The sequence below is a fragment of the Dama dama genome, chromosome 31, assembly GCF_033118175.1.
Source record: "Dama dama isolate Ldn47 chromosome 31, ASM3311817v1, whole genome shotgun sequence".
NCBI lineage: Eukaryota > Metazoa > Chordata > Mammalia > Artiodactyla > Cervidae > Dama > Dama dama.
In genome coordinates, this window is record NC_083711.1 from 7898307 (window position 1) to 7910899 (window position 12593).

The 12593-nt window shown below is 40.2% G+C and overlaps 1 protein-coding gene across 3 annotated transcripts in view; it reads right to left on the reverse strand.

Moving 5' to 3' along the window:
• Positions 1 to 763: 763 nt before the first annotated feature.
• SLC5A3 (solute carrier family 5 member 3) overlaps positions 764 to 12593 on the reverse strand; it is a 53450-nt gene continuing 41620 nt past the window's right edge. For all 3 annotated transcript variants that reach the window (XM_061134188.1, XM_061134187.1, XM_061134189.1), the window contains exon 2: positions 764 to 12010. In XM_061134188.1, coding sequence (XP_060990171.1) covers positions 9514 to 11670 — 2157 coding nt within the window. In that variant the 5' untranslated portion in view covers positions 11671 to 12010 and the 3' untranslated portion in view covers positions 764 to 9513. The remainder of the gene's footprint in view (positions 12011 to 12593) is intronic.

The following is a 12593-nucleotide window of genomic DNA, read 5'->3' on the forward strand; positions in this document are numbered from 1 at the left end:
ATTGCTTATGTTGTAGTCAAAATGTAGCCCAAAATGCAGTGAGTCAAGTCATGAGGAGAACAGCCCTAAACAGGAGTGGAATTCACGAAATGACTGGCATTTAAACTTCAAAAATATCAGTACTACAAAGACAAAAAGAACAGCTGAGAAACTATTTCAGACTAAAAGAGATAGACATTAAAGCTAAATGCAATGAACTGGTTTCCAAAGTTAAAAAAAAAAAAAAAAGTTGCTATAAAAGACATTTAACAGAATAACATCTAAATAAAGACTTTAGATTAAAATATTGTATCACTGTTTTCAGACTTCGATAATTATTTTATGATTATATGGGTGACTGTCCTTGTTTTAAGAACTATATCCCCAAGTACCAAAGGGTAAAGGAGAGTGAGGTCTGCAACTTATGTTTTCAAATGGTTCACGAAAGTGATGAGAGAAATGACAATGCAGCTGCGGCCAAATGTTAACTACTATAAATCTGGATGAAAATGATTCCTGGGTTCTTCACACTATCATTACAACTGTCCTACAATCTGCAATTATTTCAGAATTAGAAGTGAAAACACTGAGCATATTTTTATTTACTCCATGTTTTATATTCTCAGTTAATACTTGCTAGTCCATGCTTACCAAGGTAAAGAAGAGCAAAAAATGGTAGGGGAAACGCACTGGAACACTTTATGAGCCAAGAGAAAAGGAACTGAGACACAGCCTCTTGAGGACGGACGTGTGTTCGTACTGAAAATACTCAGTCACAGAAATGTAAATTTTTCATTTTATTCAAAGTCGGTACAGAAGTGCTAACGTTTCCATAAAATAATTACTATACTTCAGTTACAGGACAAAATACCACAGAAAGGAATATACTTTGCAAGAAATGTAGTTCATCTTAAGTTTCCAAATACTTTTAAAGGCTAATGCAGCAGCTGGCAAAATAACACACAGTACACAAAGAACAGTGTATTTTACAGAGTCAGTAATGAAAACTGACAGCTCTTTAGCAGATTTGCTTAATTTTTTTTTCATTTTTTTTAAACAATAACACTTTTAAAAACACATTAAACCAAGATCATACATGTCTACAATTTAAAAAATCAGATTGTATACAATAGGTTAGAATAGTCAAGTTAGAATTGTCATGTACGGTTAACAATCCTAAATCTACAATTTCAATTGTATGCCTTTCAATATGGAAGTTACCTGGTTTATACCAAATTCTACTTTCTATTCGCAACTAAAACATTGTACAATGAGATGGACTTGATAAGTCAAACCTTAAAAAAAAAAAAAAAAAAAAAACACTGCAGACAATGAAGCGTACACTGGAAAATCAGTTTACAAGTCAAAAAACTCACCAATAACTCAACAACTCCATTTAAGATCACATTTGGTCTACAATGCGTAAGTGACGAAGCAATCCATGTACACAACACACACCCCAGTGCACAGACTGGGCTCTCACAGAACATGTGAACAAAGCTTTAAGAGGCAGGACGCTGGGAAAAACATTTTTCAATGTAGGCATCTGTTAAAAATGCGTTAATACTTACATATCAAAATTACTAGATAGAAGGCAGCAGTACTCTGCTGACATTTGGCTTAAAAATAAAGGAATGAATGAAGCAATTTCACAGGATATTAGAAAAGGAATTGGTTTTCTTCTTGAAGAAGACTACTAACTTTTGCACAGCAACTATTTTTGATATCCACCTTATCAAAAAAAAAGGAGCAGCAGCAGCAGCAGCACTGAGAAACATAACATAGTTCACATGTGATCGCCAACACAGGCCCAGGCAACAAAGACGGGACGTCCAAGCAAACAAAGGGCGCGTCCTCACTTCATCTCTGAACTGTCGGCAACCCATCAACTGAAGCGACAGTGGTGGGGGAGCAGGGCAACAGATTCCATGCCATCATCTGACACGAATGTAAAAGGTCATTATTTAAAAACAAAGTAATAAAGCTTTTGCATTTTAACAACCCCACAGAAAAGTTCATGAGCAAAAAAGACTAGTTGATCTGTTTGCCACTCAAAAGAGATCTCACAGTGAAATTAGAAAGTTCTAATTGTACGTATTTACACTGCTACAACCACGTTCACCTAGACTAATTAAAGCAATTTTTCATGGAAATTAGAAATGAAAGATATTCTGCCAAAGGAATCTTCAAAAGCATCCTTTAAGTTCTTAAAAACAATTTTAGACTTAAAAACAAAATTTAAAGGTACAGAGCACATTCTATATAGTATACAGGACTAACAGGTTATTACTGCTTTGCCTTATCACACATGGCTAAGCCAAAGATGTTCCTCAAACTTCTCATTTTCCCTGTATTTCTCATTCCTCTCAACTCCACCAAAGCCTGAGGTGCTCATTCTCAAAAACTGCTGTAAGGACACACTCGCTGGCTTTTTGCTGTAGGCCATACTCTCTCCCTCAAAGTGCTCAGGTTAATTCTTCTAAACCATTTTCCATTAGTCTACACCAGCTCGAATCTTCATTCCGTATTATTATTAAAATTGACTACCCCTAATATAAATATATGAAACAGAGGAGAGTGGGAAAAAGGTAGTCACTTCTTTCCATTCTGAGTTTTCCTATCTTTTGACGTATGGGCAAGATCCAAGAGAGAGATGTATTTATTCATTGCTGATAAACAGGGACTATGCAGATGAAGAAAGTTGAGGAGTAAAATAAGGGCAATGCCGAGTGCAAAAAAACACATTATTTTTTTCTTCTTTTGCAGGCATATTCATAGATTTCATCTAATCTAGTCTTGTAACGCAACAGGCAAAAGAATCCTTTAGACTCTTACAACCAATGTGAAAAGCAAAAAGTAGTTCCATTTGGCAGATGTCTCACTTTGTTTGATGCTTATGACTCCTGGATCAAATTCTGCTCTATTAAAATGAAGGGTAGCCAGGCATATGAAAAAATAACTTCATTAAGCTTATTAAACTTACACGAAGATTAAAGATTAGTATTTGCCCTATTAAAATGTGAGACTTCTCCATGCTCCCAGGGTGCTATTGACGGGAGGTAAAATTTCCTATAGATTTATGATTAGAAAAAATAACCCAAAGGCTCTACAGCTTAAAGCCGAAGTTTGTCAAAATGTCCCACCCACCAGAAACCTAGAAGTCTGTTCCTGTTTCTCCAGTTTGATTGTAGGGAGGAGCCCACAGCGCCCGTTTGAGCTGGTGACCCCCCAGCACAACCGCAGCAGTCTTGCCAGTAGTACTGTCTCCTCCACCAAAGCAGCACACAGGTCCTCAGACTAGAACACTGCCTCTCTGATGATTGAGGACCCCCAGCTCAGGCACCTCTCACTGTCCGGGGCTTGCAACACTGTGGGGCTCGTCCTGACAACTCCAGAGATGACCCATGGCGGGCTTTTTATGCCGGGCACTTGTGGGATACTGAGAATACTGTTAGTCTTGTGCTTTCCACATGTGGAGTTACACACATGAGGGAACATGGTTTTGTGCTTTCTATAAAATTTACTTTAAGCTTTTTTCTTATCATGGAATGTGAAACTCTTGTCACATGTATATTCTCAGATATGCCTACCCAACCTACACTGGAAAATGATAAAAGTTAAAACATATTCACAGAATAAGTAACCTTGAATCTTTAATTAAGGATATAAAGGAAACAAACACAGATGAATAAATAACATTTAAGCTGCAACACAAGCTAGACCTACCTGGTTCTTTGAACCTAAATAAAGGCTGCATGTAAAATATGTTAGTATAAATGTATTTTCTTCACTAGTCATAGCAAAATTTAAAAAGAGGAATTGTTTAAGAGTTATGTATCAAGAAAGGGAAAGGTGTGAACTAGCAGATTAAATATCAGCAACCAGAAGGCACTAATCAAAACATAAATTTCAGAAGCTGATTACATTAAGGAATACCCTACAGAATGGCCTGTGCCAACTTGGGATATCAATACTCTAGATAGCAATGAGCTTAATTTCAGTTTCCAACTACTAAAACAAAAAAGTGAGTTATTAGTGAACATTCCACTTACAGAGGTATAGGCGACATTGATATACTGAAAAATTATCCAGACAAGTTTGTCCAGAGGCAATAAAAAAAAGTAAACACTCCTTTATCCAGCAGCACTAGGGGACAAGGTGAATTTAATCAGGGTCAAAACAAGTCTCCAATAAAGATGTGGGTACCTACTCTCCATCTGTGCTGTTGCCGAAATCACTAAAAAATGTACTTCCCTCACTGATAAGAGTTCACTCTCTGTAAACTGTCTTGCGAGGGGGGGTGGTTCCATCATCACGGCAACAATCACAATCCAGGGCTTCTCTGAGGAGAACAGGGCACTGCGCCTACACTAACAAGAATCTGAGACCACTGTGCTTTGTCTTATTTATTCTAGCATCCCTCTCCCCAAACACACTATAAATCCAGGTAACCAAATCAAACCTCAAAAGTCATTACATAAATTAAGGTTACTGGTTTTAAGTCAAGTCTCAGATATGGTCCTCCCTCCAAAAAGTAAAGTGCATGAGATGAGAAATGATGCAGATACATCAAACCTTTGTGTTTATTTCTGAACAAAAGACTACATGCCAATGGTTAAGGCCATTAGTTACCAGATAAATGGGGTGCTTAACCCGAAACAAAAAGCTAAACCCTATCTTTTATAAAGGATTTGAGATGGAAACAAACATAAATTATATCAATTCACACAACATTCCTTTAAAGGCGAATCAGTAGTTTAAACCCTTATTCCCAGCACTGGAGAGAGAAGTTTAAATAAAAACATTTATATGACAACGTGAATAATGGTGTGAGACTCAGCGCTGGCAAAGCCTATCAATTATTTTGAACCTTAGCTAAATTCTGTTCTGCAGTCAAAGTAACTGAATATCTACTCTTCCATCAGAGGTGAGAGTTTGACCAAAATAAACATACCAAATTAGGAGAAGTTAGCTTAATGAAGGAAAAGGGGGTTTGTAGCCCTGAGTTAAGTCATCCAAGAAAACCAAGTGTAGTGATCAAAAGATTACTTCTTACATAATCCAGCTTCACACCGAACTAGTACAAAAGAGTTTCTCTATATGCTGACTAGTTCCAACTTTTTACCTTTAATTGCTGCAACAAAGTTTTTTTGGCATCAAAACAAACTCCATTCCTCTCTACATTGCGATACCATCATTTCCAAGGGACTGGTGTGAATTTTAACTATTTCTGCCTAATTTTTGAAAAATGAGCTTTGAGAATAAAATTTTGATGAATTATTAGGGCTTTTGTTATTAGTGAACACAAAGTCTGAAAATAAAACTCTGGAGCATCAACAGTTTAAGCTAATAGATATTTTAGTATATTTAAACACAACTACTATTTAGTGAATCATTCTCTGGATCCAGGCCTTCAAATCTGGGGCAAAGCACCACTTTTGCACACTATGGCAATAAGCCTGAAAGTGAATTAAGCTGACGAAAGATCAAAATAGGAATATGTTACGTGTTCCAACAAAGAAAAAGGGAATAATTAAAGCAATGTGAGGGGAGACAAACCAAGGGGAAACCAGTCTCTCTGAATGTAGGTGGACCCCGACACACAAACAGGAGTAAGTCCTATCGCCAAGCCTGCTCAGGCTAACGTAAACATTAAAAGGACAAGTGACTTAACACCCCACTAATGAGAAATCATATGAATACTGAAGCCTAGGTCTGCTACACCCAGGTACTTCTCAGCATCTCCTCTAGTAGTTTTTCCGACTTCTTTAGAAAATCTTGTCCTGGCAGGTCTCTGCAGTCACATAACTTAACAGCAATGGCCTTTACACATCTCTCAACCCAAACTCGGAAATGTGGAGGTGTCACTGCTAGATACCCATGTGGTCATTTTCAGCCATCATACCTCAGATGAAAATGACACAGGGGAGTACAGCGTAAGCAAAGTACTGCCAAGGGGGAACATTAATGGGTCTAAGTTTTTAATAGCTAATAATACAGCAGGTCTACAGGGTGGTGAAGAATGAAAGTAACCTGTATTACGTGATCTCTAAAGAGAGAGGATCCACAAAACCCAATATAGAGAAGGTAACAATGGACTGAGAAATGTAGAGACTTAAAGGTTCTAACCACCCTGGACAAGACTTTCAAGCCCCTACTCAGCTTCAGGTTAGAGAATTGAGTAGCAACCCTCCTCCTCAATTCTTAAAGTGTGAAATTTCACGAAGCAACAGGCCCCTGTTAATTACTTTGTGTGCCATTGGTAGGAGTTAGGGCTTTGTGACCCAGGCCAGCCTCTTTCTGCAGAAAGACAATGGCGCCTTTGAGGCAAGTGAAAAAGAAGCCTTGGGAGATCAGATCTGCTGGACTGAGGCCAAAGGACACAGCAGCACCGCTACTGCTCGATGCTTCTCTAACCAGAAGATAAGAGTGATAACTTCACTAGGAAAGAAAGGCTGGGGAAGAGATTGGCTCTGCTGTTTCAAAAGCCACTTACTATCTCAGGGTAGGACAAAATATTCTTCAACAGGGAAATGAGACGTCCCACAAAGGAACCCATAACCACTCTGCATGCCAGGGCAACAAGCTCTGCTCGTCAGATCTTGAGACGAAGACTGCCTGAGAGGACAAAATCTAAGAACTGGGGCTACCAGATGAGACAGTATTTGTCTCCACTTTTGAGTTCCAGTGTCCTCACTTCATCCTCTTATCTAACTATTTCAGTCAATCACTCTTAGCCAGTTCTCAACCTTAGCTTGAGCCAATAAGAAAATATATACATGTTAACGTCTAGCTATCAATGTCATCATTTAAGACCCATTTAGCGTAAAGTATGACCATTTTGCTAGCTTTATGAGACTACGTATCATTCCATGATCATTCTAATGAAATAAAGACTGAAGAATGGTCCCCTGAAATAAAGCGGCAATCAGGAATTCACATACTCATTCAAGCACATTATCTATTACTGGGAAGCAATAAGAAGGGCAAGCTTCAGGGACTTCAGTCTAATAAAGTGATGTTTACACTGGCAAGAATAAACAATCCTAATGGATATGCTAATAACCATTCCTTATTTACAACATTAGTACTCTAAACTTGACCTACTGCTATATACACACAAATAAGACACAAGATGATGTATTTTATGTATCATACTAAGACAACAGCAGAGAGAAGGCAGGGGGATGCTAAAACCCCAAACTATTAGGAGTCAACATTAAATAAAGGGGGGAAAATCCACTTAGACACCACCTATTCATTTATGCTTTTAACAGAAGGGGTAAGAAGGCTGCTCAGCCAGTATGTCAAACCTCACTGCTGAGTTACACAGCAATGTGTTCAAAGAAAAATTTTAATTTCTACAACTTAATGGCAATTTGAAAAATCTAAGGTCCTATTATTTCCCCAAATACCAAAAGGCTGCCTCAAAAGAAGAACAGTTCCTTTGAGAAGAGGACAAACCATGAGTCCAGATCCAGACACCCGGTTTTCTGCTCTTCCTAACAGACTTTGTAACGTTGGATATGTCACAGCCTCGGCCTCCACTCGAGGACGGTCCTTACTTTCATTTGGCCCCCAGCTTATAAACCCTAAGAATGAAACTAAGAAAAAAATTCCACAAGGCACTCTAATAAGCTTGCAGAAATCATACTACTCAAACACAAATTACTACAGACTCAGTCCATCAGAAAGCCTCCTGGAGATGGGAAGACATTATGCTACCTAATAATTTCTAAAAATCAACTTTGAACTAATTAAGTCCATCATAATGAACTTAATTTACAAATACAAAAAAATTTAAAGTCATTAGGACTGAGTTTTGATTCAAAATCTACAAAAGCATCTAAAAAAGTAATAATTTTCCCTTAAAGAATACAAGGTTAATAAAATCATGCAATTTAAAAAATATCAGAGATTACAGAAAAGTCAAAGAAAGTAGATACAAAATTAGTTTCCTTCATCTGCCATGGAGGAAAAAGGACAGCATGCACAAGGAACGACCTCACGTGGAGAGTTTTTCTCAAACATCTTTCGTACCCTGTCCTCATGAAGGGGAATCCACCTGTGAAAAATGGATTCTCTTCCAGAACGCTGAAACTGGATACCGAGACATGTCAAGACAGAGGGTCCTACAATTACACAAGTCCTGTAATCTCCACAGGACACACTACTAAACCCGCAGAAGTTCTCTTGAATATGCTATCCATTCTACAGAAAGACTATACTGCAACCCACCAGTGGCAAAGCATGCGCTCTTTTGAGTTTTCTATTACTAATGGCCTGTTTGCATTGAAATATCCTCATGCTCTCACTCACTGTAACTGTTTAAACAAAAATGCAGAGGCTGTGTACATATGTTGTCTTTAAAAAAACATTTTTTTGAAAAAAAACTTACGAATGATACATTATGATCTCAGAATGATATTTTCACTCTAAAAACTCAACTTCAATGTACCACAATCTAATCAAGTGGGGCAACCCACAAAAGCCGAGTTAATTTTTCTTCAAATTTCCAGACGTATTTTCCAAATGGATCCACTCAGGAAGGTTAACTGGTTAATAAAGAATGTTACCAAATGACAAGAACAAAGCTAGAGAATTAACGGTGTACGAGGAATCACCTGTTCAGCTTAGTTGATCAAACACTGCTTTAGGGGATGCTAATTTTCAAACTATATAAATGATCTTAACTTGGTCAGTAAATTTGAGGATCATCAGCAATGTTAACTTCATTCCCCCCCCCACAATCATTTACAATACAGTCATGACACACAACTTTATAAAGACAAAACTACTTGGTGGTCGTTTGAGTATGGTTCACTTAAACTTCAGAGGAGGAAAAAAAAGAAAAAAGAACACAAAAAACAGCTGGAACTTTTTTCCAACATTCCATATACTGGTGGTACAGGAACAGCTACAAGAAAACATTCCTCTTCCTTTCTTCCAGCATACAGAATCCATAGGCTCATGCTAACAGAATGAACCTGGCAAACGAACTTGCCCTGAAACAAGTACTCCACAAGCACATGTTAGATTTTCAGTATATAATGGATTATACAATGTACAAATTCAGTTCTTTAAAATGGGAGTAGGGATTACAGAGACAGAGAAAAAACTTTAAAATGAGCAAGTCTTCCATTTCAGGGTAAGAAGGCCTACCAAGATTTGGCAGTGTGGACAGTTATCTTACTCGTGACACCTTAGCGTGTGACTCTGCTCTAAGTGCTCTGTGAGAATAATCGGTCTCTCCTTACTTTGGTATGGAAAATTTTAAACCACATTTGCACAATTCAGTCTGTTTAAATAAGTTTTACTTCATTTAGGTTGAAAATTTACTTTCATCCATCTCTGGGAAAATAAAAGTCTTGCAAATAGATGATTTTTCTGCTAAGTAAAATTTGGCTAAAACCTACAGCGTAAACAATGCCTGAGAGATGCAACAGTTACATAAGTTTGCAGGGGTTTTTTTCGTTGTTGTTTTCCAAAGACTAGTATTTTCTTAAGTTAGTGTCTCATCATATCCTTAAAAGTTCATAAGGAGAAATAAACAAACATGAAAATTCCAAGTGAACACACAGCAAAAAGTCCAATATTGAGTATTACTTTAACTTGTGGAGGTTCTTCCAACATTTGTAAACAAACAGCCTCCTCCTCCATCAGGTCTCTGAGACTCCTCTTGCTAAGGCTCTTACTTTTAAAGCCACAGAACCAATCGATGAACTTCCAGTACCGGCTTCCATCCTCTGCTTCCTTCTTTCTCTCTTTCTCACCCATGAGAGCTGCCTGCCCGTTAGAATACGCATCCACAGGTGTTTCTGCCTCCGAATGACCTAAGGAAGCCACTGGGTTGCCCTCCTCTCTGCACGTCACCAACAGATTAACATCTTCCGGCTGCAGGCCCTTGATGCTGTCCTCAGATTTCCCATTGGGGATGACGTGGTTGATGGCCTCGCTATTCTCGCTGCACCTCAGAATGCTCTTCTCCTGCATTTTGTATGGTTCGTCTTTTGGGGAGCAGCTCTCCTTGACCACCAGGCTCTTCTTAGACCAAAAGGTGGTGGTGCGAATCTGTTCCTTCGTAGGAGGTGGTGTGAGGAGGCTAACAATTACAGTAATGAGTCCTGTGATCCAAAACAATGCTGTGGCCACATACATGTAATGGATGTCTTTGATGAAGCCTGGCCTGTTATCAGGTTGGTCACATTCTGGGGCACGGTAGGCAAAGGCCAGTGTCAAGCGGACTGCTCCAAGGATAAAGCCCGCCATTCCACCATAAAAAGCCCCTTGCTCATTGCAGCGCTTCCAGAAAATCGCCAGGAGGAACAGGGCTGCAACTGGGGGAGTCAGGTAGTCGGCTACCTCCTGGATGTAAAGGTACATCTGGCCTCCTTGCATCTCCACGATGATGGGCACCCATGCGATGCTGATCACCACCATGAAGGCCACAAATATCCTGCCCACAATCATCAGTTCCCGGGAGCTGGCGCTCTTGCGGATGAGTTTGTACACGTCGAGGGTGAATATGGTGCTGGCACTGTTGAAGATGGAGTCCAGATCACTCATCAGAGCAGCAATCATCACGGCCATCATCAGGCCCCGGAGGCCCACGGGAACCAGCTTCATCACCAGGCGCGGGTAGGCAATGTTAGAGCACCCGGCTCTGCTTCCACACACCTGCATGCAGTGCTCGGGGTTGATGCAAGCTATGTCATCAGCAAACAGTATCCGGGAAATCATTCCAGGGACCACTATGATAAACATCGGCAGAAGTTTCAGGAAGCCAGCCATCAGGGTGGAGCCTTTGGCATGAGCAATGTTTTTGGCTGCTAGGACCCTCTGCACAATGACCTGGTCGGCACACCAGTACCAGACCGAAGCCGGGGTCTGACCAAGGATGAATCCAGGCCAAGGAACGTCTTCATCTGTTGGGTTCCGCAACATTTTCAGTGCATCTTTCTTGGGGTGGACATTACAAGAATTTGTGTTGGAAAGGTTGTATGTCAGCAGGATGGAAGTGACATTGGGTGAGGCCAACATGTACCTTCTCTTAACTTCCTCAAACCCGCCAATCTCCATCATGCTAATCACCATAAGTGTGAGTGCCCCAACGATCATGAGCAGAGCCTGCAAGGTGTCTGTGTAGATCACTGCGACAAGGCCTCCGGTGACGGTCAGCAAAGCAGTCATGCCAATGAGCAGGATGACAGACACATAGAGGTTCCAACCCAAAGACTCCTGGATAAAGAGGGCACCCGAATACAGATCCACTGAGAGCTTGGTGAAGATATAGAGAATCAGAGACAACGCTGCGAAATAGACCTGAATCCTATGGCCACCAAATCGCTTGGACAAGTATTCTGGCATGGTGTATACCCCCGACCGGATGTAAATCGGGATGAAAACCCATCCCAGAAGTTGCAAAAGCAGCAAGGCATTGAACTCCCATGCGCCCACTGCAAATCCACTTGCCGCTCCAGATCCTGCCAGCCCAATGAAGTGCTCACTCCCAATATTGCTCACAAACAGAGAGGCACCAATTGCTACCCAGGTCATAGAGCGCCCCGCCAAGAAGTATCCACTCACGGTGCTTCTATTAGATTTCCACATGGCAAAAAAACCAATGCACATGACCAGGATAAAGTACAGGGCCACTATGGCAATGTCTGCTGTCTCCAGTACAGCCCTCATGTTTGGTAACTTTGCGAATAAAAACGTCCAATGACAGAAGTGTCCGACTTTTTATTTACTCGTGAGTAACCCCAGCCAAGTCTGGAAACCATACGTGAACTGGACTACACAGAGCAACACAGCAGGTCAAAGTCTTTGTCCTTTGGTTTGCTGTCTTGATGGTGGTGGTTGTGATAAACTTTGAAGGAGACAGTTTAAATTTTCCTCCGCTTCTTAATTGGGATTGAGAACTTAGCTCGTCCTCTTAATCCACTCTCCACAAGACCATCAGCATTTACTCAGGGGCTGGAGGAGACATTCTGAGTTGCAGCTAAGTCTAGTGAAGCCTACTGTACCAACCCTGCAAGGCAGCAAAGACAAAAGACAAAGATTGAATTAGAGGAGGGGCTCACCAAGCGATGAGGAAACTTTCAGTCTAACAAAACGGCGCAACAAGACATTATTTTAAAAAAAAAAAAAAAAACTTTAAAAATATATACTTTAGTTCCACAGGAAAGAATGATCCATGCTATCACTTAAAAGTCAGGGAGAGTATTTATCATTTTTAACTGAAAACAAAAATATACTGTCCTAAGTAAGTCATCTAACTTCTCTGGCAACTGACAACTGCCCACCATGACACTGCCCTTTCTTCTCTTACTGTGGTAGTCTCAGACTGGAAAAGCACCAAGGTCATAAAGCAACCTGGGGGAGGGGGACTCTAATTATTCATACTAAATAAGGTCACCTAAATGAATCTTCAGTCTTCCCAGGTGGCTCAGTGGTAAATAATCCATCTGCCAACGCAGGAGACACAGGTTCGATCCTTGCATGGGGAAGATCCTCTGGAGGAGGAAATGGCAACCCACTCCAGTATTCTTGCCTGGAAAATCCCATGGACAGAGGAACCTGATGGGCTACAATCCATGGGGTCACACAGAGTC